This window comes from Labrus bergylta, chromosome 6 (genome assembly GCF_963930695.1).
Source record: "Labrus bergylta chromosome 6, fLabBer1.1, whole genome shotgun sequence".
In the NCBI taxonomy this organism is placed as follows: Eukaryota; Metazoa; Chordata; class Actinopteri; order Labriformes; family Labridae; genus Labrus; species Labrus bergylta.
Window position 1 is genome coordinate 10,234,857 of NC_089200.1, and position 27,827 is coordinate 10,262,683.

General features: G+C 43.8%; 2 protein-coding genes across 2 annotated transcripts; one reads left to right on the forward strand and one right to left on the reverse strand.

Annotated features, from left to right (window-relative positions):
• Nucleotides 1-555: 555 nt before the first annotated feature.
• Nucleotides 556-4,045, forward strand: psmg4 (proteasome (prosome, macropain) assembly chaperone 4). The gene is made up of 3 exons (XM_020656241.3): nt 556-858; nt 2,416-2,491; nt 3,690-4,045. Exons 1-3 carry the CDS (start codon nt 682-684, stop codon nt 3,809-3,811), a joined length of 375 nt encoding a protein of 124 aa, XP_020511897.2. The 5' UTR covers nt 556-681; the 3' UTR covers nt 3,812-4,045.
• On the reverse strand, nt 3,927-27,612 carry LOC110000862 (solute carrier family 22 member 23). Its single transcript, XM_020656229.3, has 10 exons — nt 26,509-27,612; nt 24,344-24,447; nt 22,823-22,977; nt 11,167-11,353; nt 10,783-10,910; nt 9,193-9,295; nt 8,792-9,018; nt 7,531-7,563; nt 7,242-7,365; nt 3,927-5,964 (listed from the first exon to the last, which is right to left on the reverse strand). Exons 1-10 carry the CDS (start codon nt 26,929-26,931, stop codon nt 5,544-5,546), a joined length of 1,905 nt encoding a protein of 634 aa, XP_020511885.1. The 5' UTR covers nt 26,932-27,612; the 3' UTR covers nt 3,927-5,543.
• Nucleotides 27,613-27,827: the final 215 nt, after the last annotated feature.

The following is a 27,827-nucleotide window of genomic DNA, read 5'->3' on the forward strand; positions in this document are numbered from 1 at the left end:
CTGCAACCGACCGTCACCTGAGAACATAGGTTGGCTGTGCACGGGGTGTCCTGCTGGTCAAAGAAGTTTATAAAGATGTGGAAATGAGCTCTATCTTCACCAGCTGCAAAATTAAAGTGCCAATATAACTTATAGCATTTATGATTTTCTGAATTCCACAAATTTGCAGTTCTGCAATTGGTTCATCACCAACAGAATCACATGGCAGCACCCAGTCAACCAAAAACATCAAAATGCACTTAGAGGACAGGGTCTCTGTAGATACAATCACCACCACACATGTATGGAGGCCCAGAAGTGATGACTGAGCAGCTTTACTTTAGTTTGAGTCTATACTTCATGTTTTAGGAAAAAGCTTCTGACTCTATCTTTAATGTTTTGGATACATGATCAAATAAAAGTGGATCATAATTAAACAAAGGGCGGATTGGGACCTTTTCAGATATTGATTCATGACTATTGTGAAATTTTAACAGTTAATATTGTGTCACTCTTTGTAGCCTCAGTGCGCATGATCATTTGTGCCTGTGCTACTCCCTCAGTCTGAGTATCGGCGATCGGTTGCTCTAGACTGCAAAACCCGGAAGTGGCTGTTGCTGTTTACAGTGAGCTCGCATGAGTTTGTGATTTGATGGTTTGTTTCCTGCAGCCAGCTTGAGTTTGAACAAAAAAAAAAAGAAAATGACTGAAACTCTGAACGGAGCGGCGTCCGATGCCGTGACGGTGCACAACTTCTCGGAGAAGATTTCGGAGCAGGTCGTTCACTTCCACGTGATGAAGCTCAGCGGGGGGTTCTTCCTGTGGGTCGGATCCACTCCGGTGCTGTCCAACCTGGCGGTCTCCATGAGCAGCAAATTTGTGAGTAAACACACCTGAATGATTCCTGCTGAATAAAGTTATGCACAAAACGGAGGAAGAACACCAGGTGTGTCTTGCAGGTAGTTTAGAAATCAATACTGATCTCAGTTTTCACATTTACTGTGGATAGGTAGCCTAGATATAGATGTTGTAACAATACACTGGACTTAAAGAGGACATATTATTATCCCCCTTCTCCACCTTTTCAAACAGTCTCCTGTGGTCTAAATCAGGGGTGGGCAACTGGCGGCCCGGGGGCCACATGCGGCCCCCATCAACCCTCAAAGTGGCCCTCAGGTCAATTTTTACATATCAATTAATTGGAAACATGAAGAAAAGATGAGAAAGTCTGCCATGAAATCATGAAAACCAGAAATTTGTCCATAATAATATTTGATCACTGGTATATGTTGAGATACATTTGAGACATAATTGACTGCAATCTTTTTTGTATTCTACAATTTGGCCCCTTGGCAGTGAGAATTAAATGAATGTGGCCCCTTGCTGGGACCAAAGTTGCCCATCCATGATCTAAATGAAACATCTGTGCTGTGCTTTGGTCAAAATATAACATGAATCAAGCACCAGAGGAGGTTTGTGACCCTGTATAAACCAGCTCTCTGAGAACGCTCCGTTTTGGTGTGTGTGTCTCTTTAAATGCAAGTTTTCCCGGTAGACATTACTCCTCTGTAGAGAGAATATAAATGGTGGACCTGAGCAAAAGTTTAGCTCTAGGCTGGGTGTGGAGATACCTGGGGAGGAGAGTTTTTTGTTTTCTTTACCAGAATCCCACTGTGACATCACAAGGAGAGCAAATTTGAAACAGAGCATTTTTCTCTGTGTTGTAAGACTTATGCAGACCACAAACAAAAGACTAGATGGATTTATTTCACATATTGTTGGTCAGTAGACCCTCAGGTTACCCAAATATATGTTCAAAAACACAGTAAAAGTGGATTTATCTTTAATATGTCCCCTTTAAATACAATAACCTGCAAAGAAAAGTGTAAAAAAATATTTACATCAAAGTATCTTCTAAAAATAAAGGTTACCCCTCATACTGTTGATGCAGCCGCACAAGGCTGCTGCAGTTCATTTGTTGGTACATGGTTAGGTTGATAAAAGATGATTATTTTATTGACATTAATTTAGACATTGAAGCACTTTATCAGTAACATAAAATGGAGTTTGTCCATTTGTCCGTCCACGTCATAATACCAGAAAGAACAGGTGGGACACATTTTTTTGTGATTTGGACGAATTCAGCTTGTGAGAAAAGTTGTCATGTCGTCCTGAATGTCTGTTGAATAGTGGGGACCCTGACCATAATCTTGACTAATGGTCGTAGTGACTAGTATTTGAGCATGAGAGGGGGTCCTCATAACACAAAACATAAAAACACTTCAACTGTCTTTAATCCCCAAAAGTCCCAAATGTGTCCAAAACCAATAAACATGGATGTTTAAGAAAGCGATGACTCATTTAGGAGTTAAGAGTTAATTATTGCGTCCTTGCAGAGGGACTTACATTGTTCTCCTTCTTGCTTTTTGTCTGCAGGATTCGATGCCTTTATCCACTTTAGTCATGGGGGACCCGTCCAATACTGCTGCAAGCTCCTTGGCTCAGAGATTAGGTAACGCTGCATGATGAATGTGTGCATACATTAAACTGTTCTGTTATCGCCCTCATGCTGGAAAGTGATTTAAAGGCTGTAAAACTCTCTGCAGTTATCCTGATTATGTGTGTACGTCATAGGCAGAAATATCCCATAATAATCTTTACTGCAGACTATCTGATGATGTTGCTGCAGATTTTTGTTCTGTTTTTCAGAGCGACTGCTGGTCCCAGTTTATCTCAATGAATAAATAATGTGCATCTTGAAACTTGCTTCAGTGGAGTCATCCTCCAAAGACAGACTTGTGAAGTCTTTGTTGGGTTTTGTCAGTTTGTGTATGCAGCTGGATACAGAGATATGTTTTCAAAGTCTCTACTTAGGAAGCACAAATGAATGATCCTCGCTTTGTTAGGTTTCAGATGTCAAGCTGTTTACGCAAAGTGATACCTCACACAGCCAGTTACAGCCAGTAACTTTTTGTCATGTGCAAAAAACAAAAGAAGCCTCTGGCAGGCTGTGGAGTATTGTTGGTATTGAGTAGTGTTGTAGTCATAACCAGACTAACCGAGACAAAGACATACCTGAGACCAGAGTGCTCCAAGACAGAGACCGAGTCAAGACCAAGACCACGGCGGGGGCGAGACCGAGACCGAGACAAGACCAAGACCATAAATATCACTGACAAATCACCATTTTATGTGCAGGGGGCGTCACTCACTTAGACCATAACAACAGGAAGGTTGAGGCCGTAACCGGGGGGTAAAAATCAAATTATGAATGAATTTAAATTATTTATTCTTTTTAGAAACGTCTTATCAAAGTGATGACGTGCAAAAACAGCCTATCGGTGGTGGTCTTGACCAGATTTGATTTAAACTCAACTTTGTGTCAAGGCAGAAAAAGACAGTCAAAAGACAAAAGAAAAAAAGTCCGGAGTCCGCCCAGTCTGAGAGTAAAAATGCTTTCGATTCCAAGACGAGACTGAGAACCTTCAAGAAGTGGTCTCAGGACTGGACTAGAAACCGAGACCGATTTCAAGTGCTGCAACACTAGTATTGCCACGACAGCATTTAAGTAAACAAACTAAGCTAAGATAACCATGGAGCGCCTGGTGGCTCAGATGGCTGTTCATTTGTGTAACAAACACTTTTATGTTTAATCTAAACTCCTGAGTGTTGGGAAGTGATTTAATCGTCTTTATTTGTCTGTTTTGCAGCGAAGAGGACCAAAAAGCAGGTTTTTGTGAGTTACAGTATTCCCATGACGGACTCCAGTCTCGGTCTTCTGGTGGAGAACAGGATCAAAAAGGAGCTGGAGCTTCACCCCGAGCACTTCTGAACTCACATCATCGTTTCCTGAGCGTCTCTTTTTTTTTTTTTTTTTTTTAAACGTTTGCTGCCCCTTTTTTTCCCCGATACTGTAAATGCACTCTGACATAATGAACCACAAACAGTCACATCAAGTGTTCTTTTATTGACATAATAAATTAAGTGGTTTATTATCAAAACATGTAGGCCTATGGCTTTTTGTACAAATGCATCATATTAAAAAAATAACACTTAGAAAACAGCATTAGTGGTTGACTTCTTTCCTCTCTCTCTCTCTCTCTCGGAGTGATTTACTAATGAAAACATACAAACTAGCAAACCATACGGGGGGTTTGAAATACGTGCTGAGTACTAAACATGAACAATGTTTGGGAACGGTGGATTCAGGGACATTTCATGGATCATGGCATGGTTTATTTGATGTTCTTATATCCTATAAAAGTATGGTGCGTACATTATGAATATGGCACATGTGTACGCAGCGCACATGTTTTTTGCAGTCCTAAAGGATACTTACATAAAGTGTATAAATGTACACTAATCACGACTAGGCCAGGGCAGACCAGGCTGCTCTACTCTATAATCTTCACAAACGTTTATTTCAAAAAACTGTAAAATATTGTGCTTTCTGGCTAGAGTTAACACATCCTAGGAGAAGGATTACGACGTTACCACGGTACAGAGGACGAGGAGTGAGGAGGTGGAGTGGAAATCTCTGCTAATTAAGGAGGTATTTCAAGCGACAAAAATTTGCCCTTGGCGGCACGACATGAAAATAAATACTGGTTTTTTCTTTAATTACATTCTCTGCTTCGTTTTTTGAAAAAAAGAACAGAGCCGTCATGATAAAGCCTTCAAATGCCAAGATGTGTCATAAGACATACAGCGGTACGCTCTGATGTCCGTTCAACTCTCAGATTTGCTTTGCATTACTCTCAGTCTTTATAGGCTACACATAAAGTCTGCCAAGGTCTCCGGCTGCTCTTCATCATCAGACAACCATCATACACCCACACCGACAGCAGTAATGCTTCCTTTAAAAAACAACAATAATCAGTGTCTTCACTGACCTCAACCTCTGAGGATAAAGTGCCTCATTGGACTTCTAGAAGAGGGAACACAAATAACTAGAGAAAACATGTAAAACGTTTTTTTTTTTTTGTGCCCTTTCATGCAAAAAAAGAGTGGTAGTGGTTTAGCCAATCCCTGCGTCTCCAATGTGTTGGCTTCAAATCACAAACACTTGATTGTGTCTCTGAAGTTTAGTGCAAAAGAACTTATAAAGAGTTACAGGATGCAGTGGGATCCTCCCTCAACGAGTCAAAACTACAAACAGAAAAATCTCACAAAAGCACTCGTCATGGAAAGCTGCTCTACGCTGCATCTTCTCTCGCTTGCTTCTTTTCCCTGTGGATCATTCTCGACGGAGCGGACCGCAGTGCAAGAAAATCACCGAACACTTTCATATTATTATTGAACGCACACCGACTTCAGACAAACTTAGTCCAGTACAATATTTTTGGCAACTCCTGAATGAATCATAGTCACTAAAAACTACACAAATTGAAACTATCGTCGCCACCTCAAACCTCAACAATAAAGAGTTCATTTGGTTCATCCGAATAATTTTGTTTTCCCTTTTTAAAGGTTTTTTTTGTTGTTGTTGAAAAGTTCAAAGCCTGTTGAGTCATGTTAATGCTTGAGCAATTAACAGCACAGTAGTAGACTATTTGCTATGGTGCTCACACACCATTGGCTATGGCACGATTTCCAATAATCTCGCCTCCAGTCGCCAGGGCGTACGAGGCAGGCACCGCTGCCAGAGCGGTGGCTACAGCCACTGTGGCGCCCCCGGTGGCTGAGAGGTGTAAGGGCGTGTCGTGGACCCTGGAGTAGTCCCCGTCGGCCTTGGCGAGAAGGAGGTGCTGCTCTCCTGGATGGAGCAGGGTCTGCCGGGTGAAGGTCTCTCCGTCGACCAGGCTCTCGGGCAGAGGATGGCCCCGCGGCTCCGGCAGCAGCAGCAGGCAGATGATGCACAGCAGCGTGCAGCAGGCGAAGATCACGTGGTGCAAGAAGTAGCCCTTCTGGTTGTGGAGCTCCATGATGGGTGCAGTGAGCATGCCGAAGCCGGCACTGGCGAGGACCAGGCCCAGCCCTCCACCCCTGCAAAGGTAAGAGAACAAGTGGAGCAGGTAAATTACTCAGGTACTCTAGGCTCACCAAAACAATCAACAGGAACAGTACGCTTTAGATGAACGGCTCAATAGAGACGGAGACATTAGCCCCCTCACGCCTCGTCAACTTCAAAGTAAACTTTTGGTTAAAAGGCTCTGAAAGTGTGAACCTTAACGCCCTATTATCCATTCACCCCGTCTCCCCCTTCCTTATGACTTCTTTCACATGTAACCAAACATTGGGTTAAAACACCGTCTTGGTTGTTAGCACCTTTGGACGACACTCTTTGATTTAAAGCACACTGAACCTTTTCAAGGACATCACATCTATAGTCACAAATCACCATTGGTGTAGTGGTGCCTGAAGAAGTGGGTATACTCTTAATTTTTCTTTTTAAGTGTCCCGTCCAGCAGAGGACAAACGGCCTCTGTTACTAACAGTGACACAACACTCCTCTGGCAGATTTAGTTAGTGCACATGCTAGCCAATTAGAGACAGAGTAGGGAGGGTCATCCCTTCAGCATTTTAGGAATTGCAGCATCAAACTGAATGTGGTCCATCAATTAATGATGTGATTCAGAGGAGATTTAGAAGTGGGTATACCCTATGGAGACTGAAAAATACCTGCATATACCCTGCACTACACCAGGGCCTGTCGGTCAAAACTACACCACAAGGTGGAGCCAAGAAGCAGCACGAGAACAAGAGCTTTAGTAACATACAGTACAGAGAGGACTTTGTAGAAATCATTTAAATGTACCATTTACTCACATAATCTTACTGATCAATTTTACCAGCAAGGGGAAAAATTTGAGTGGATCTTTTGGATGGAAACGTTGCTCATTGGAAGCTGAACAGCATGCAGACTTTTCTCTTTTTTCGGCAGTAAGTACATTCTTTCGTCCTGCACCTGTATGCATTTTGCTTAGACGTGCACACACTATTTCTCTCTTCTAGAAGATGTGACTTTGAAATCTTAATTTAACTCAAAGAGAGATTTTTGCCCTCCAAAAAAATCATTGATTCTCTTGGTTTTTGTATTAAATATTCAACATATTTTTGTTTTTGTGGACATTACAGTGTGTTTTATTACAAGCAGAATCCAATTAAACTGCATGTAATAAATCGAGTTGAGTATGGGCTGCAAATAAGAAGTTATTGTTCCCCCCACTGTGCTTCATCAGCAGCTGTATGTGTGGGTGTAATGAAAAGTAAGACGGCTCCCCTAAGTCTCGTATTTCGTGTTTATGAGCGTCCTGCCTCACCTGATGACAGTGGGAGTGATTTCAGCACAGAAGAAAATGCTGAGCGTGCTGACCGCATGAGACGAGAACATGCCGATGATGGAGAATGCCACGGAGAACTTCCTGTTCAGAGTGTCTCGCAGAACTGCCCAGAGGAGAAGAAAAAGACATTTAAGTGTACCAGAAAAACTGCCACCACCACAAAGCCCAGGCAGATAATTAAAAAAAAGCCAGCAGGACACAAGGATCTGAATAAATAATGTGCTACTTTTCTGAATTATTTTTTGCATCTTGAATCATTAAACTGTACCTGTGTCATGGCGGAGGCTGTACTTCCCAATCACTGGTTTCCGTCAGCGGGCGCGGGAGGAAAGAAAGCAGAACATGTCATTAGTCAGCACCAAGGGCGGCGGCACAGTGCTGACTCAAGACGAGCAGAATGAAAAACAGCCTTCAGGAGAACTCAGAGCAGTTTATCACTGGAGCCTGAAATAATGACTTCTGTGCTGCATATGTAGGTCAAAACAGGGAGAATGGGGGGAGTTGCTATTCGACAGAGAGTTGCAGTCTGTGCTGTTTTTAATGAACCAGTGACGTCATAGGAAATGTTCAAGAGCACTTATGTAAGCGAACGGGTAACTTTAGCATCTCTGTCCTGGTACCTGATTCACACATATGTGCAAAAACAAACTGGTTACATATTGTTCAAGAGTCCAACATATCATGGATCTCTTATTTGTCTTGCCTAAATGTGGTTTCACGTAGCATGTTTCTCCATGTAGTGCCAAAGAGTAACACCAGGGATAAAAAGATCCTCCTCCGGAACTCTCATCCTTACTCCTTTTTAATGTTGACTAGCTACCTTGTTAGCATGATAATAGCATCAGTAAGTGTAAACATCATGACTATAGAGCATCACTCCTCGTGCAATTTGGAAAAAAATCTGCAAAAAACTACTTGAGTGTCAGCTAAAGATTTGCAGTATTTTCCAACATCTCGGGTAACTTACATGGTTTATTTTGCTAGCTACAGCTACTGAGTATGACTCCAAAAGTTGTAATATGTGCGTCTAAATCAATGGGCGCCGGCTAAGAAAGGACAAGCAGCTCTTGTTTACTTCCATCCCAAATTAAAGACCTAGTTTGCCAAAGGTTAACACACATTTTGAGAGAGTCATACCATTTTTTTTAACTGTGTGTAGGTGTAGCTTTAGAAAGGCTTATAAGGCTTTCACAATTGCAAGACCCCCCCCGCCCCCCCCTTCCTGTCTGAGAAGGATAGTCTCCCGCTGTGAGGATCATTATGTGAACTACCAGGTTAGGAAATCTCCAGAGCAATCCTCCTGAAATGATCTAGATATAATCAGGAGTTTCAGTATGTGAAAACAGAAGTAGTCTCCCGCTGTGAGGTGCGAACTGTGTGAACTGCCAAATCAGGATGATTTCAGGGGCAGTCGGGTCTGAAATTCTCTACAAATTTTCAGCAGTACATAAGTAAAACCCGGCCGATAAGTTTCTTGACCTAGCAAGCAGTAAATTAGCGATGTTGTGTAATTCTCTGTGATTACTCACGGTTCAGTAAGCCCAGCTGTAGAAGTGATGCGAGGGCTGTTATGATCATGAAGGTGAGCAGCCCTCCACGGCGACCCATCAACCCCACCGCGGGGCAAACGGCCAGGCAGGTGGCTACAGCGATGCCGGCCATGGTGTAATAGTCCGCATGGCACAAAGCTGTTGGCTGCGCCTCGGGGTCCATCATACTGCGGGCGAAGCAGTGGTGGATCCCATAACCTGTCAGCCTGCAGGAAAAAAAACATGAAAAGGAATAATAAGAAGGCAGACAAGGAGGGAGAGTCAGCTACACGTCTTTACTTCTCTCGTGGGGATGAGCTCAAGAGTAATTCATGCTCTCTCAACACTGTTGTCTTTGATTAGAAAAGAATCCGCCCACCCACAACCCACGGCACACTTACGAGTTGACACACAGCACCACGATGTTTTTCCACAGGTTCCTGGTGCTCATCATCTTCACAATGCAGGTCCTCTGGGGTTTCTTGTGCAGCTCCTGCTCCAGCTCTGGTGGGGAAAACATGAAACGCACACCTTTGAGACCTTTTCCTTTCAGGAGGTAATGAGAAAACCGGCCGCTTTGGGGGGAACCTCAAGGACAGACAAGCTCATGTGCCAGGGGACCTTTGGAAAGATACAGGACATCCCTTTGCCCACTCTCTCATCATCTACCTGTCTGCAGGGCCTCTGGGAGAAGCAGACACACTGACTCAATCATAAAAGGCAGGGGAGGAAGAGAGAGGGAGAGATCTAAGTCATGCAAATGACTAATATGTCCTTTCTATAAGGACTGCACGATTGCAAGACAAATAATTATCAACTTTTTTGATCGTTTCGCTGATTGCTGAAGTCTTTTATCCAGGAGAAATGCAGAGTTTTAGTACCTTTAATATGTAGATTTAATATCGTTCGGTTTTGTTATTTTTTGAAGAATCACAAATGCTAGAATACTCTCTGATTGTTATAGTCATATGTGGAGGATTTTGCAGACGTCCGAGTTTATTTCTCCACCAGGGAAAGATCTAAAAGAGTCTGTTTGTGTTTGCTCCATTGCATAAGCATTTCATCATATGAAGAGTTTGCAAAGGCTGATTGAAAACTACATGTTTACACCCATGAAGACAAAAAAATCTTCAGATTCTTGATATGGGAATGTGTGTCTTCATGTTCGTTGCATGTCTATTTCATCATGCATGAAGAAGCAGCTGCAACACCACACAGCAACATGTATTCATCCCAGGCTCATCAAATACCTCCGTTTTTGATCAGCTCAAGTGTTTTATTCAGACGCATGAGATAGTGTTTGTTACGTGTCACATGGATGTTTCTGCCCGTCCAACACTAAGTCAAAGTCTTAACGGTCTGTGTTGTTACCTTAAGACACTAAAAAGGTCTAAAACATACCCCCAAAGGTCCATCCAAAGCCGACTTTCTCAGTCTAACAGCTGTTACGCAGAGTTTCTCCTGCCAGACCTCCTAGTATTTTTTCCACAGGAAGTCCGAGTGAGCCGATGTAAGAACGCAGCAGGATATTCTCCGGAGAATTCACCTCGAGCCAATAGGAGGGGGGAGTGGTGTTTCTATACTGGGACTGCTGCACCGTGCATATTGTTTGCAGCCTTGCTAGTGGGATTGTAACCAATGACAACGCACAGAAAAGGAAGTCTTTATTGGAAGTCCCTTTCCTCAAACTGCTGGCTGCATCGCAAGCCCTGAGAAGTCGTACATCACTCCCAGAGGCGATGTAATCTTCAGACAATAAATGAGAATATCTGAGACTGAAGTCAAATTAAGTTTTTGCGTCTCTTGTCGACACTTTACGGTGCTATTTGCATCTTAATGAGCGACAGAATTTGATGCCTCAGGTATTGGAACATGCTCAAACATGGACGGAGAATAAAACATATTTGTATGCAAAAACGAAGAAAAACTCAATGGGAGATTGATTTTGAATGTTTCATTTTGTTTGAAGTCCCTTTGGAAATCTCCCTCACCTGCGAGAACTCCGCTCGGCTCGGTTGTCATGTCAACCTGGTTCTTCCTGGCGATGCGCAGCATCATGACTTTTGACCGCCTGTAGTGCTGCGTTGCCAGCAACCAGCGCAAAGACTCGGGAAAAATCCTGCAGAAAGGGGAAGAAAAAGAGGAAGAGAGGGACATTGACACAGAAGACAAAGACAAAGATTTGTCAAAGCAAGAAGGAAAAACAGAGAAGGGGGAAGAAGAAGAACAAAAGAAGAAAGGCAGTATTGTTAGTAAGTAGAAGCTGAGCTCTGTGTAGCGCTGTGTGTACAGTACAAGCCATCGCCTGGCTCAGCGCAGGAAGAATCTGCCCCCCTCCCTCCCTGCTGTGGAATTCCTCAGAGGGTGGTGCTCACCAGACGTAAGGAAGCATCAGAACGAAAGGGCTGATTATCACGATCTGCAGGACCTGCCAGTCATCCCGGTTGGGCCAATTGCGACACAGAGCAGCCACCCCTGGCATCAGAAGCTGCCCGCCCACCATCAGAAAACTGGCCACCATGGTCATGGAGAAACGCCAGCCTGGCAAGCAAAGCTCGATCCCTAAAATGAAGACAGAGAGAGAGAGAGGAGAGGGAGATTAGGTTCACATGAAATATGGATTCTTGTATCGCACCAGTGGAGACCAGTGAATTATGTATTAGCTGCATCATGTGTGTGGACATTTCTGTGGATGTGATTACCATCATAAACTTAACAGCAGCCCTAATGGCCTGGAAGAGTGTGATGTGTGTGTTTGTTTAATGGTGGAGCTGGTATTGAATTTACTCTCTGAATTATTGAGGGCACTATTACTGATCGTTCCCATGAGAACACACAAGTTTAACACCAACAAACGTCTTTAGAAACTTAGCATGGACTGCACGCTGAGGTTTTTAAAGCCGCTTCAGCTGCTCACTGAGAGTTTCTGGGCTCACAGTCCATCCCCTACCGCCTGTAACATGGTACAGTCCAGATGGTCTGGTCCATATGGCAAGGTCTTTTTGAAGGTGACCATTGTTGGTGAATGAGGAGGGAGCAGGAGAGGAGGGAGCAGGAGAGGGAGGGAGGGAGGGGGGAAACTCGCTAACCTGGCCTCATGTGGCATCACTTCTTATTGTGGAGAAAGAGGGGGGGGGAGGGGACAGCAGGGAGAGATGGGCAGAATACAAATTACTTTCCCTCTCAAAGGACAAAAAATAGTCCCTCTATTCAGTAGTGGTATCACCGTAGGAAAGATAATAAAGAGCAGCAAAAAGCAGGCAGAGAGACAGGAAAGGCAGATGGAGGAGGGCGGAGGGAAGGACAAAAAAAAGCAAAGAAAGACACCGAGAGATGACAAAGATAAAAACGATTCGGCTTGTACACACGGCAGGAAGGTTGAGAAAGACAAAATGAAGGTATTACTGGAAATACCTTCATCTCTGTTCCCTTAAGCCTCAGACGGACAGTTTTACAGTTAATGTCTCCTAAAACCTTCCCTGCAGGAAGCAAGACAGATAAAGGAAATTGCACTGACCCGTAATCCTCCACCTGCCTGTCTCTCTCTCTCTCTCTCTTCAGCCTGTCTATCTGCATCAGTCCATCAGCCGCTGGTGTAAAACGTGTTTAGACCTTTCAGCTGAGTAACAGAAGTAACACCACGATGTAACGAGAGGATTCTGTCTTTGTTACAATCTGAGTTGGCAAGAAAAAGTGGTCAGACCACCTCAGACGATGTGACAGTAGTCCTGCTTATTAGCAAGAATATGATGTGATCGCAAAACGTAGTGATCTATCACAGCACTGTAAGCAAGGGGGCGTGTTGTGATTTTTAAACTTGTCAAATCTGCCAAGAACAAATCCACCATGTATGAACACACCTGATGTTAAAGCTCTTGAAACGGCAAACAAAGTGATGACCTGCACTCTGCAGAAAAACGATTATTTACATTTTCCACAGCAGAGATCCTCGACAAGGGATACACTTAACGATCCCCCCCCCCAAGCCTAATCGATGCGACCATTCTTCTCAACAATAGCTGCAAATTGTTCTTGTCAAGCCCATGCAGAGGTGAAGTGTGGTACTCAACATTTGAGCAGACATGAATGATCAGTCTGCTGGATAAGACCCACAAAACCTCTGAGGTCTCTGGGAAAATCCTCGACTATCCAGGATTCCAGTATTACGATATGATCGCTTCTGTGCAAAAGGTAACTGTGCTCAGGGCTGGTTTAGCCTGGAGCAAAAGTAAGTGCAGTCATATTACATGACCCACACAGAGTATGAGAGCACAACATAGATAGAATAGAATAGAATTACTTTATTGATCCCAAACTGGGAAATTGTGGTGTTACAGCAGCATTTTACATTTTACAATATGTTAAACAACATATGCATCTGGATCCTTCTCCTGGCTGAGTGACAATGAGAGGAAAGAAAAGGCAACACTGTGCCAGGAGTATTCACCTCGAGCATGTGGGACGGGTTGGTGACATTTAGGTCCGTTCACATGTGGCTGTCGTGTATTCTGTTCACTGGGATGGTCATACATCAACATCTTTGAGTGACTACCTGTAATGTAGGCTAACTGAGGAACAGGCACACTGAACGCATTGAAGTGAAGTACATTCACTTTCTTTTATACATTTACTGCACTGTGTTACTTTCAACCGCTGCTGAATTTGTGTGTGCCTAATCTGACGAACACAGCACAGTCTGTGTTACCGGCGCCGCCCTTTACAGCAGTCAATATGCATGGATCAGACTGTAAGACACACGTGCACACACACACACACACGAGAAATCAACTGTAACTTGGTAATGGTAATGTATCCCTAAACCAGCCTAACAAAGCAAAAAGCACTCCCCAACTCTCCTGGGACGTTTTTTTATCCCACTGACTCTACTGGGATACTGACACACACACACACACACACACACACACACACTGGTAAAGACCTTTTGTTCCAGCTGAGTGAGAGAATGGTTCTCCTTGTGCTGATTATCTCACTGCCCCCCCTGTGAGCTGACTCCCCCCCCCCCCCCCCCCCCCCACCCCCCCTCTCCTGCCCACTCTTCCCTCTTGCTCATCAGGGCTGAAGTGGCTCCCTCGCCCTTTGTAAAGCCACCATCCCCCATTCCTCTCTTTACCCCCTCCCTCCTCCTCCTCCTCCTCCTCCTTTCGCAGAGCAGCTTCTCTGCCGTCTTTACAACTGAAAGCGAACAGATTCGGAGGAAAACAAAAAAACTAGAATGGAAGAAAGGGAGTCTGGAAACAAAGAGAAGGCAACAAAAAGCAGCTGATCTGATGACCAAAGTAATCTTTGATGACAAACGGGCTGACACCACCACTACACTCTCTCTCTCTCCCTCTCTGTTGTCTGCTGCTCCCTTGATAACCTTGCCTAAGGCGTGAGAGCAGAGTGGAGAGACAATTGGCACACTGAGAACCAGCCTGTGTGTGTGTGTGTGTGTGTGTGTGTGTGTGTGTGTGTGTGTGTGTGTGTGTGTGTGTGTGTGTGTGGATGTATGGGGAGGCTGCAGGTGGTGACACACACTTAAGAAGATCGTTTTTAACATTATTATGCAGACAAAAACACTGTGGTTCCTGGTTGGAAAGGAGAGTGAAGTCTATTCAGAACAGCTATACTTGATGGCAAAAGACAGAGAGAGAGGAGACGTGATCAAATTTAAATAAAGACGGCGCATAATTTAACACAGTCAGCACTTTGGGATATTCATCGTCTCACACGTACTTGCTCAGCTGATAATGACTTAACCTGTTAGGTAACTTTACGTGTCCTTGTACTTATATTTGGAAGACTTTTGCCTGACATTGCCGTCCCTGCAGAACCCCTCTTCTGCGGTTCTGTCCTAAATTGAACTCCTCTGAGGATTGGGACAGCTTTAGTGGGTGACTTCATAGAGATGCAGGGGAGGGAAGCTGAAACAGTGTGTTGACAAGGGCACAGTGTGACATGGCAGTACTTCTCCCCCTGCTGAGTCAGCAGTATCCATCCCCTGCAGCTCATAAAAACACAAGCACACACCCACATACTGGCTGTTTCTCTTCATTATCACCACGTCTTTGTGATAAAGTGGTAAAAGCACTGATATTAACCTTGTCTCCTTGGTGTAAAAACAACTGCAGCCTTATTCCTTTGAGTCCATACAAACCTCATTCTTTGGAGTACCGACTGCACTCTCCCTGACGGCCTTGAAAAGTGTCTCTGAAAGTGTTTTTGAGCCCGCTACACAAACTCTTGTCTCGCTGGGATTCACATCACGAACAATGGATTCAAGTGTTGACACCATTTTTGAGGGAGCCGAAATACAAAAAAAAAACTTCTGTAGAAACTTTTTCAATAACTCCTGCAGCATAATTTGCTCCCCCGCTGATGTTTGCTTCAACTCAGAACTGCTCTACAGTCTTTTGTGGAGAATTCAAGTCAAATATATGTGCAAGTCTCAAGTACCCCTCGAGGGAAAATCCAAGCTGAACGACTGGATTTTATGAGAAAATGGTATAATAATAATAAGTGATCCTTTGTTGCAGTTGCAGAGATTTAGTGTCAATGAAACTCTAAGGTCATGTAACCTGAAGCAGCGCGCTCCAATCACTGCAGCAAATATGCCTTTCCATTAACCCGGGATTGTTTCTCAGCTTGACTTATCACAGCTTGAGTCCAAGTCTCAGGTCCATAACTCCGTCCAAACGCCCAGCTTCTTCCCAGCAGAGCTGAAAACACTGAAAACTGCAGTTTGTTCCTCAGATAGATCAGACAGCATGGTGGGGAAGCAGTGATTGTTGTGGGAACACATTGAGCTCATGGATCGATGGCAAAGACGTGAATCATGCTGCAGCAGTGGCTTAAGAAGATTCAATGGATGCTTGATGTGTTTTTTTTCCTGCTATGACTTTGAGTCGTCATTGGAATTAATTTACTTTAACTGCAGTAAATCTGAGCTGAGAGGACATGAGAGGGTGAAACTAAAAAGGTTTGTGTTTAAGTATTTTAAATCCTGAACAACGAATGCATCAATAGAGAACTTTTCCGAATGTTTTTGAATTATGTACATGTGTACTTTCCTGGATTGTAGAGAAAAACAAGGAACAAGCTGCGAGGAAACAGAGGCTGTTTTCTTGCAGCTCTCACAGGATGGCCCTTAGGTGCTACATTACAAACTAATAAGCCTGTGCAGAACTGGTGTAATATCTAAATATGTGCACAACATGCATAAACACACACACATCGAGACGTTTTAAAATTAGCAAAGCACACTAAAGCCTCTACTGACATCTCTTCTGGAGTTCATTATGTGCTGCGTGCTGCAGAGAGATAACCGAATGATGAGAGATTTTAAATGAGCCTCAAGAAAATGAGAAAGTGAGGGCAGAAATAAAATGGTAGAGAGGAAGGGGGGGGGGGGGGGGGGGGGGGGAATGGGGCAGAGGAGAGTCGAGGGAAGCATAGAGGGAAAATGGAAAGGGCCAAAGTGCTTCTGGATTTAGAAACAGAGATTCAGCGCTGCATTTAAAGTGGCAGGGTGAAGAAGGAGGGAAAGAAAAGGCGAGGAGAGCGTTTTTTTGTCGGGGGAAAGAGCACGATGCAACCACAGCACATATACATAAATACAAACTGTACAATCATCCATAATGCATCACATATGCAAGATACGTGCATATTGTTCCTGCTCCTCTGTCTGATCTGCTTCCTCCTGCGGCCTCAGCCGTCACAGACTCGACGATAATGATGCTGTGTTCAAACATTAGAGGACATTTTCAGGACGACATTTGGAGCTGAAGAGGAGCAATCCCTGTGATGTTAAAGAGCTTCCATTATGGGTGTAAGGAGGTAAAAATCTGTCCCTTTTTATTACACAGTTCCCTAGTTTAAGTGTAGCCCAGCAGAATAGTAAAAGGGGAAACGAGGATTTTTTTTAACCAACACTGAGAGAAACAAAAGCCATGAAACAAAACCTCCCATTGTCCAAGAACACGATCTTAGCATGCAAAAAAAAAAGTTTTTGCAAGTCTAAAAAAGAAGGATGATTTTGTTTCATGTTCTGGTTTTTCTACAACATGTGTGATCTCTTCACTTCATGTGTCGCCTATCAGGGATGATGTCATCAATTTCCCAGATCTCAGACCTGATCTTAAAGTCTTACAACCTCAAGAATGCACAAATTCATGCTCTCTCTCTCTCGAGTTAAGAAGGTTAGGATGGATGCACCGATCCCCTTTTTTTTTCAGTTCCAATTCCTATACACATGCACCGATACCGATACTGATTCAGATATTTTTAAATCATAACTAACAGTGTTATTGTTGTTGTTGTTGGTAGCATGTATGAGACTACACACAGCTGTAGTTAACCCAGCATTGCAGGAAGTAGCAACAGCTGTCAGGTTTTTCAAATTCAATCTTTTAAACTGAAGTGTAAGAATTGTACTTTTGAACATATCGTGAGAGGTATCCCATCTCATCTGAATGTCGTCATGGAGATGATTATGTGGACGCTTCTTTACGGTTCAGTCTGAACGTCTTCAAAGTGAGAGGACCATCTTTCTTGATCGGTGTTGTGGAATGAGGCCATCAGTCCGATAACCAAAACGCACGTTACTTCAATATCAGACCCGGTACCGATATTAGATCGGCTCGGTCCCGTCTCTAAAGGTTAGTGGTTGACCTTGATGGAAGACTCCGTTGGAATAACAAGATCTATTACTGTCACTCTGTTAACTGACTTTTCCTTTGAATTTGAAGTCTTAAGCTTGTGTTATCTCAGTCCTGTGTTTCCTTTTTTAATTGCCAGGCCCATTTAAAAAAAGGTTTTTTTCCATGTCGTCTATCAAAGAGACTTTTGAAAATGTGCACGGAAATATGCAAATGTAAAACACATCTTCTGTGTACGGGCACACACTTCTTCTACTCTCAGTCTTTGTTGTACGATTAGAATCAGTGTACTGCAACATTGCCCTTAAAATAATGTATTGTCTTTAAAAAAAAATAGAAAGTTTCCACACAACATGGGTGTTACCATTGTTAAATTAAATCTGCAGGTTGGACTTTCTCTCAGTCGTTTTTTTCCCCCCATGTCAAACACACTGTAGTGGGCTAGAACAGGCACCCTTAGGACACACTCTGCCTCTGCCAAATTACTCATGGACTGCTTCCTCCCTCTCCTGCAGGGTGACTGATGTAGCTCTCTTCACAAGCGACAACAACAACAACAAAGACGACAGGTAATGACAAGATTCATATTCAGGGTCCGATCTGAGCTGCATGTCTACACACATCATGCACTGAAATCACGTCAGGATGCAACTATAGGCTGTTCTTCTTTCGTTCTCTTGTTTTATTACTGTGAATGAGAAGGCAGCGTCTATTATCGGCTGTCATGATGTGACTTCAAAGCGAGTTGTTCTGTGGCAGCGAGCCGCCCGTTCCTCCTACTGTATTCATCTGCACCTCACACAGACTCACACCAACACCTTTTTGTTGCTCTTCAAAGTGCAGGAATACAATCTGTTCTCTCACACCATACCAGCACACACACACACACACACACACACCGAACACACACTCACACACACATACTGAACACACAGAGCTACTTATCCCATCACTGCCAACACCGAGCACACAAACAAGGGACATATACAGAAATGGGCTCCCATTACAGGTATTTTTGTTTGGCAAACAGCCTGTAATATCAGAAAATGTGTGTAGGTGAGAGAGTTTCTGTGTGTGTGTCGAATGAACAAACCGTAGAGACACATACTGAGCGCTCTAAATGAACAGTTATGTGAAAGACACCACTGAAACCAAACATAAATCTTAATAATACAGACTATTATCCAAAAGTGAGTCCTAACAGCGTTCCTGTTTTCTGACTGTTTCACCACTGAGGATTGATTGAGCTGAGCTGATTATTCTTCTGGTTCTGAAGATCGTATCTGAACGACCCCGTTTTGATTTTATGATATGTCTTATCCATATTTAAGCGCCTAGCTGACATGATTGACAGGTGGGAGCGATGTAACGGTTCATCAAGAGGTTTAAAACCCGCCTCAGCTCCAGCTCTCGGCCTGTCGTTAGGTTGACTGAAAGTTAGGCTGAGACAGGATTTCCAGCATGGAGACCGCCATCGATGGGACTCCAAAGCCCCCTGCAGGAACCGAGGGGTGACGTCTGTGCTGGACATGTGACGCATGGATGAGATACAGACGGATGGGCTGCAAGGTTGTTAGTTTTTGGCATGGGAAAAGGTTGGGAAAGCCCGATTTAAGAGTTCAGAAATGTCCACCAAGGTGTTCATCTTTGTTAATCTCAACTGCGGAGACGTCTTTAAAATTAAATAAAGAATAATGCCTGAAGATGTTTATGTTTGACCGACGCCGCTTTTTTTTACTGAAGTTTTAGCTGGATATCAATCACTTTAATCCTTTAATGACTTCAACCGCCCTTCTGTTAATACTGTTGTCTTTATCTCCCACCCCTGATATAAGACGGCTATGAATCCAAACCGTGTGTCACATTTACAACAGCCCGTTACTCAAATGGCCACATCTCTGTTTGTGGTGTGTTCGCCCCCTGCATACATCACAGATTAAATTCCTTTCCTCGGCAGACGGCTCGAAGGCGTCCATTTTGTTTGTTTGTTTTTAGAAGCGGTTCAGCTTGAGATTTATCTGGAACCCCCTGCTGAGAGGGACAAAAAAACCTACCCCGCCACCCCCCAGCTCCAAGTCTGCCCTCCGACATGCATAATGTTATGACTAATCTGCTGAAAGAGAGGAGGGCCTGCAGAGGGTGAGAAAGAGGGGGACAGCAGCAGGGGGGGGGGGGGGGAGAGGACAGAGGGGAAAGCAGAAAGGGATAAGAGCATTCTTTGGGGGTAAATGTGATGAGTTTGTCGTCATTTATCAGGAACACCTTGGCTGCAGGCTGTTTTGAAGACGTATAGAGGAGATAGAGGGAATCATTTCCACTCAGGGTGCGTTCGAATTGTCATTTTTGCTTCGGAAGGTTCCCAAACTGAGTGAAGTGACCCGGAAGCATTTAAGTGGCGGCCATGATAAGAGCCGTTCGAATTCTCTAAAAGATAATGAAAGGTGGGTCAGTGCTTCCTTTATAACCTCCTTTAGCATAGGATACACTGGACCATCCTTTACCGAAGGAGATGAGATATGCCGCCCCACAATTCCTTGCGGCCGCAACACTTAAAGCGAGTCGCGCATCCGACCGTTCACAGACATTAACGATGACCGTAAAGTGACACAGATCGTGTAAGGGATAAAAAGATAAGAGACATTTTTATCCAGATGATGTTTTATTCAACGTATTTCATTCTCTTAAGAATGCTTTGTGCAGTTGTACATTTGTATGCTTAAAACATTATGTGTAGGCTATATCTTACATAAATGTAACAATTAATTTCATACAATCATATTTATTTTGATGTTGATTTCTGATTGGACAGGAAGCTGATGGTTTCCCTTTTTGTTACTTGTAGCCTGGTAGTCTATATTGCTTTTATTTCAATCCCAACCTTGTGGTGATTAGGATTATTTCACCGGTAAGAAGGCACAGGGGAAAGTTTTTTAGATGCGGTTTTAGTAGTCTATTTTCTGAACATTGTAGTTTCACCACGGCAGACCCACGTCATTAACCTCCGCCGGCCCGTCGCATTTAATGACGTGGCCTAGTGGAAATGTGTTCGGATTGTCAGAGCAACGCGATCGCCTTTCCCTAAGTCCTTTATGAATTCTCCCAACATCTTTCCTTAACCTCATGACGTTTTCCCCGGGGTTAAGGTAAAGTGGATAGTGAAAGGAGATAGGAGGGACAATTCGAACGCACCCACAGATTCGACGTCTCACCTCAAACCTCGAGAATTTAAGAAGATAATGGTGAAAAAAAAAACTGTTCAATTAGCTCCAAAATACCCCGTTATCATCTGACGTGCTAATTAAGAAACACCTAAAGAAATGCAGCCCTTACTATCTTCATACCACATGACATGAAGGTCTGTAAAAGGATGTGCTGCTACCAGTCGTCAAACCACTCACAAAGACGAACAAGGGTTTGTTTGTTGGCTTCACAAAACGGATCCCCAAAGGTTGAACCAGCATGGCAGCGTGAGCTACACAGGTTTTTCCATTATTCATAATATCCACCAACACTCTGCTCCTATGTCACCAATCCAAGCAGAAATCTCTGCTGTCAAACAAACGTCCGTGGCACCAACCCAACCCGTCCTCCTGCTTCAGTTTGAGTTTTTAAATCTCTGTGTTGACTTCAGGAGTCGATTTGATGACAGGCCATTCAGAAAGATAATGTTCTGATTTCTTTTTAGTATTTTAAATGACCTCAAATGTAAGGTCAATGAAGTTGCAGATTTAGGAGTTTAGTGTACCAACAACAACATAAAAGCTACATTATGTACAGATCGCTCAGCTTCTGGACTACGAGAGCAACGTCAAGCTTTGTGCCCACATCCATCAGGCTCTTAACTATACTCTTTTAACCTCTCATAACAATCACCAAGACACTTTTCACATTTATACACATTTCACGAGTTAGCTTGATTGTCTTTTCTTCTTTAACCCACATTAGAATCTTTAGTATTATTTTACGCTGATCTGTCATGCATCATTTGTTTAGGCATACGAGCTTCACTCACTCAGGACTCTTTGATTGCACTTTGGATGTTGATATGTGATGTGTTTGTGTGTGTTGTTTTTTAAGCTGTCACTCATTTGAGCTGTGTGCACACTTTTTTTTACACAAATGAAGTTCCTAACAAGAACAGGCTGCTGTGGCTCAGTTGGTAGAGTTGGTCATTTCTCAACCAGAAGGTCAGGGGTTCAATCCCCAACACCTACAGTCACATGTCTGATGTGTCCTTGGGCAAGACACTTAACCCCAAATTGCTCCAGCTGCTTAGATGGTGGCCAATGAATGTGTATGAATGGGATTAGTTCCTTCTGATGGTCACTTTACACTGCAGCATCTACCATCAGTGTGTGAATGTGTAGGTGTGACCTGTGGTGTAAAAGTGCTTTGAGTAGTCAGAAGACTAGAAAAGCGCTAAACAAGCTCAAGTCCATTTTACCATCTAACAGATAAATTAAGTTATTTGAATTATTAATTTCACCCTGCTCAGCATCACAGATTTATCAGCGGTCCCTACACTTGACCAAGATTCTGAGGGACAGACACGTTGGTGATGCCGAGCATGAGGAGTGTGCAGGATATTTTCTTTTCAATGTGAAAGCTTATATAATGGAACTGTATATATCTTATATACTGGAGAGGAGAGAGTATCATAAACACCAAAAAGATAAACTCACAGGAGACATTAAAACGACTATATTCAAAGATTATCATAAAGTGAGGATGAACTTTAGGGGTAATGGGATTTTCTGGACAGTTGGCAGGGATAATTGTTTGTTAATGTTGGGACCCAGGCAAAATATTTCTCTGAAGTTTTATTCCAAAAGAAGCTCAAAAGTAGGTCAACAGCGTGACCACGTTTTTTCAAACCCCCTAAAAGCAACACACTTCACACACATTCACGCACAAGCACATTTATACGATTAAGCACGCACCAGAGGCATCCTGATCAGGGCGGGGGATAATTATATTAGTGCTTAGCGCATCTTAACAAGGCGATTCTTCAAACTCCATGGAAACCATGAATGCAGCGTGTGTGTGTGTGTGCATGTGCATAACTCATACTTACACCCTGATTGACAGGCACATCACAATGTTGTGTTTATATACTGAGTAAGGTAATATGATAAATGAGATGTTAGTGTAGATACAAGTGTAATAGTTTAATTGGGGGGAAAATCAGGACATTTGAAGTGCTTAAATGCTTGAAACTGGGACAATCATTGACTCCCAGTATACTCCAGGGATCTAGATTACTTCAGCATGGTTAAAATAAACACAGCAAAAGATTGAACACAAGGCGAGAAGAAGGAAGCACAGCAGCGAGGGAAAAAAAAGCATTCAGGAGGAGGTGGAAGCATGTACTTACTGAGCACGTAGAGGGAGAGAGCGAGGCCCGCCAAGCAGAAACCCTCAAAGAAGCGCAAGGTGCTGAACATGGTGACGTTTACAGAGAAGGCAACACTCAGACCAAACACCAGCATGAAAAGAACCGACAGAATCAACACTGGGTGCCGACCAAACCTTTGAGGCAGAGAGAGAGAGAGAGAGAGAGAGAGAGAGAGAGAGAGAGAGAGAGAGATTTACAAAGTGAGGGATGAAAGCTTTTGGTGGTGCAGGTGGATAACGGGGGATGTTACAGTCTTTGTGCCCCCTCTGACACTGTGGACATCCTGGTCTTAAGAGGGGGGGGGGGGGGGGGGGGGGCTCTGGAGGTCAATGGGTCAGGTCAGAGCATAGGCCTGGCGTGGCCCATGCATTTCTTTACATTGTTGTCGTGGTAACTGATTCTAAACACAATGCAGGGATTTATTTTTCCCACGCTGCAGCTCAGATGGCTCCCTGACTGCAGACGTGACGACAGCATGTCTTAAAGGGTCAGTCCACCCAATTTTTGTTTGACCCCAAACCATAGAAGATATAGTTCTTAAAGATATAGACAGTAACGTCTCTTGATTAGCTGGAATATTTAGGACATTGAGCCTCATGCAGGTACGATATCAAATCATTTGTAGCATTCACTAATTTCCCCAACTTTCTCTTTGGTATAAAACTAATCTCACAAGTGGTCACATATGTTCCTTTAGTCCAGCTTTCTTCACTTAATCTGCAACCACTAGTCCAGTGATTGAAAGCCAACCGCAGTAACAATCAATAGCCAACTTTTCTAATAAGTAAATAAATCGTTTTAATTGTCTTTAAAGAAAAAATGATTAAATATTTCCTGGTTCCACCGTTTATGTATTTTCTTTGACTGCTAAAACAAAAATATCAAAACAGCACGCACATGAGTACTGGGTGCTTGACGGAAAATATATCCAAAGACAGAAGAAAGACTAAGTCAGCACACCAGACGCTGCTCCAGTTAACATATAATAGAAATGATCACCATAACCAGTCATTCTGCAGAGCTAGGGGCCTAGATGGGGCTAGATGAAGGACTGTTAAAATGGGAAAAGTCTGTTATTCTTACGTATTTAATTTCTTTTAAGTATTGACCAAATTAGAAGCAATTTGAAAACATCATCCTTGTGCTCCTGGAATGGCCAAAGAGACATTTTCAGATGGTTTTGAACTCTCACAGAGGATGGTGTTTCATAGTTTCAGGCTGTCTCTCCACAATTGACTTTACTTTGGAGCTTAAATCAATTATTCTAAATACATTTGGGTTAGAAAACATGTTAAAAAAAACATATAAACAAAACTCAAACTGCTTGAAGGCAGAAAACTTCAGAAAATAGAGACCTAAAAATCTGCACATTCAAACCAACTCTGTTGTTAGAATTAAACGAAGGAGACAAAATATAAGTCATTCATACCCTAAGGATAAAATCTATCATCAAGAGTTAAATCAAAGAGGCACAAAACTGACACAGGAGAGGCGGCTTACCAGTCGGCCATGACACCCATCACTAGGTAGCCAAATATGGAGCCCACCAGCAGAGAAAACTTGGCAATGTGCACCTTCCAGGCTGAGTCACACACCAGGTTCCACTGCAAAGAGACACAAGGACAGACGGAGGGGAAACCAGTCAACATGTATTCAGAGAAAAACCTCCCACAGCGAGACAACGGGGAAGTAAACATCAGCCACATCAGCTGCACAGAAGTCTGTCAAAGTCTTTCACTCTCTGACTCACTGTGTTGATAATTCATGAAGGTTGATGAGTGTGCAAACATGCCAACAACGCCTTTGAAATATTCAAATGTGTGTCATGTAGGGAAAAAGTGAAGGCGTGTGTGTATGTGTGTGTGAGAGAAAAGAGCGGTGTGTGTGAATGTGGGTGTGTATCTATAATAACTGAAATCAATAGCTTTGCACTCTCTCCTCTGAGCACATGGGTCAGTGAACACACCGCTGCAGCTCTCAGCTTTCTGAAAGTAAGCCAAGGGCACATATGGATGTGTACTCTACACACTCGTGCACCATCCCTGAAAGTGTCCACAAAGAAGAGCCCAGCAGAGAGAAACAGTAGAATAAAGTGTTGAGTTTAACTGTGATTTACAGAAGTCCCCGCTGAGCCTCAGACGGAGAGAATAAAGGAGGTGATTAACACTCATGAATGATGGTTTTTAGGTTGTTAAATGGCCGGAGTACTCCATCAGTGTGCGTTTATCATGTATGGGCTATTAGCGCTGAAAAAACTGATATCATTCAAGCACTCGAGCCACGAGCAGAGTTTTCAGCGGAATTTTCTCATGATAGGAACATGCAATTTTGACCTTTTACAAACACATTTCATCTAATTAGATCTCTAGCCTTAAAAATCTGTTAAACTTTTGTATTTTTTTTTTTTTAAAAGGGCATGTCAGGATTTATCTACCAGAAGTCCTTGTGACCCCACTTCACTAAAAGAAAAGGAAAGGTCACATTTTGAGTCAGACTAGGATTATGTCAAAAGACACATAAAAAGCCTGATTCTGTCAGTGACTTAGTGCTGCAAATGCTCGAACATATTCACATTTTAATCTGCAAAAACAGGTAGCAAACTGTAAATCGGAATTTCAATAAAGTAATCACTATTGATTTTGCGCATAAGACCATAGATGTGATTTTTTTTCCTAGTATCGACTGTGACCTACAGCAGCATTTCCTAACACGGTACAGTTACAGCATGCAGCACGTTGTCACATTTTCATGTTTGCAAAGGACAAACGCGTAGTTTCAGTTTGGTGAAGTTTAGAAAAATATTGTGGTTTTGGTTCAAATAGATATGCCACTTTTTGTTGGTTACAGTACATTATGAATGTGGGTCAGATATACCGGCAAGTTATACTAGTGGTCTTAGTTTTTAAAGAAGTCAACGTTATTTTGGGGGTTTCATGCAGGACATTTAACTCAAGCCTCCTTGGATAAAGTCTTGTGTTGTGTTTGAGCTTATCCATTGACACTAATAGAGTTTGTCCCTCTAAAGGACATGACCTCACTTTCACCGTTTCTCCTCTAACAGTTACCACAGTTATTCAGGGTTCTCTTACATAATCTGTATCTGGGTCAGTTTATGGTCTTGCTTTCTGAATCAGTATCAGGATGGAAGAAGAAGGTGTATTGATGTATCCCAGCTGGTTCTCTGGATCTGGGACAGCTTTGCATGTTGACATGTCGTTGCTTATCCATGAACACGTTAAATGTGTTGTGTGATTAAACGTGAATTTGATTCTACGTGTGATTGTGTGAGAATCTGCAATTTTCATGCATAATTGTTAAAGAGTCTAAAAATAGTCCTTTCATAACACAAAGACACACAAGCACACACTGTGCATCCTACAGCATTAGATTTTAGTCATCCAATGCTGTTTTCTCTGAGCTCTCTCTCTCTCTCTCTCTCTCACGCACGCACGCACACATACACACACATTCACACATTCACACATCCTCTCATATTGAGGTCAGTGGGTAACTTGTCAATCAGCTGTGTTGGTGCATGCGGCTCTGCTCTGAACTGATGCTGTCAGTGAGGATGAAGATGCTGAGGATGAGGAGGGTGATGGTGATGAACAGGCAGCTTTCTTTCTCTATCAGAGAGATAACACTGTAGGTCTATCACTCGTTACCTTGGTAACCACATTCTGACTAAGTCCCGTCTGCAGCTCGAGCCTCCACTCCTTGCACGCGCAAAGCAGAGCGCTGCCATCGCCGTATCCGTCCCCGGTGCCGTTGTCTGTCAGATGCAGAGCGGTCGTAGCTGCAGTGACCGGCAGGGATGCAGAGGTCCAGTTACTCTGGTTGAGCAGGGGCTGCACGCACGTGCCATTAGGCTGCGCCAGGAGGAAATAATCCGAAAACTGGCTGAAGCCGATAAACAAAGCCGGTATCCAGGTCAGGACCACGAGCTGCTTCTGATGCTTCCCAAAGCCCCCCAGAGACGGCAGAACCGAGCCGTCGATGTGCGGCAGCAGCCGGGGAACCGGGTGCTCAAGCGTGGTGAAGCCGTTCTCAGGCGGGTGGTCCTGCGCCTCCGGCCGGCCGCCTGCCATCACGGCCCGGCCACAAAGAGAGCAGCTGGGCGCAACAGCGGGTGAAGCAAAGCCCCCGCTCTGTTGCTGTCCGCGCACTCTGCGTTAAGCCCTTTGACACAAAGAAAGCCCACCGCGCAGATAAATCCTCCGTGTACCCAACAAGAGCCTGATTCCAAAAATAAGCGGTCTCCGGTCCGTGAAGGTGTGCAGAGGCACCGAATCACCGAGCAGTCGTCCTCATAGCGAGAGAGTACGAAGCGACCAAGGGATGTCCGTGAAGGGAGGCTGTGTCAGGAGGAGAGGGGTGAGAAGAGGATCCCTGAGGCGGCTGGACTCGGACAGGCAGGCATGCTCACCAACATGAGGTTTGTATTCCATGAGTACAGCTGCTACAGCGGGATCCATCCATGTGGAGCTGAACTGGGCCAGGCCTGCTGGTGGTGAAAGAGTGCAATATGGAGCTGTATCCACACAAGGATCCACTAAACATCTGCTGGTCCCTTATCCACGAGCGCCACAGGTCTCATACCTGTCCAGACTGTGACCTCCTGAAGGTGCGCATCACTAAGAATTCAAAACACCCGAGCTCCCAGTCATCCCCGGTCCACCCTGATGGTGCTGGGTTCAGAGACGTTGTAGAAACGCTGCTCGGTTTGTCGCCGTCTAGTCAATGGGACACGGTTCCAAAGCGGGGCTTGGAGCAGAGATGTGGGGGGGGTGGGGGGTGGGGTGGGGGGACCAAGCCCCGCCCTCCATCGGTCGCGCTATGCGCTGCGATTGGAGATTCTTCAAAGGACGACTGCACCACTGACGGGCATCTGCAGGCAACAATGATCCCCTTTGTGCAGCCCCTGCCCTTTCCACTGAATGTTAAGCTTGTTATCATTCAATCATTTCTCATTGTCATTGATTTC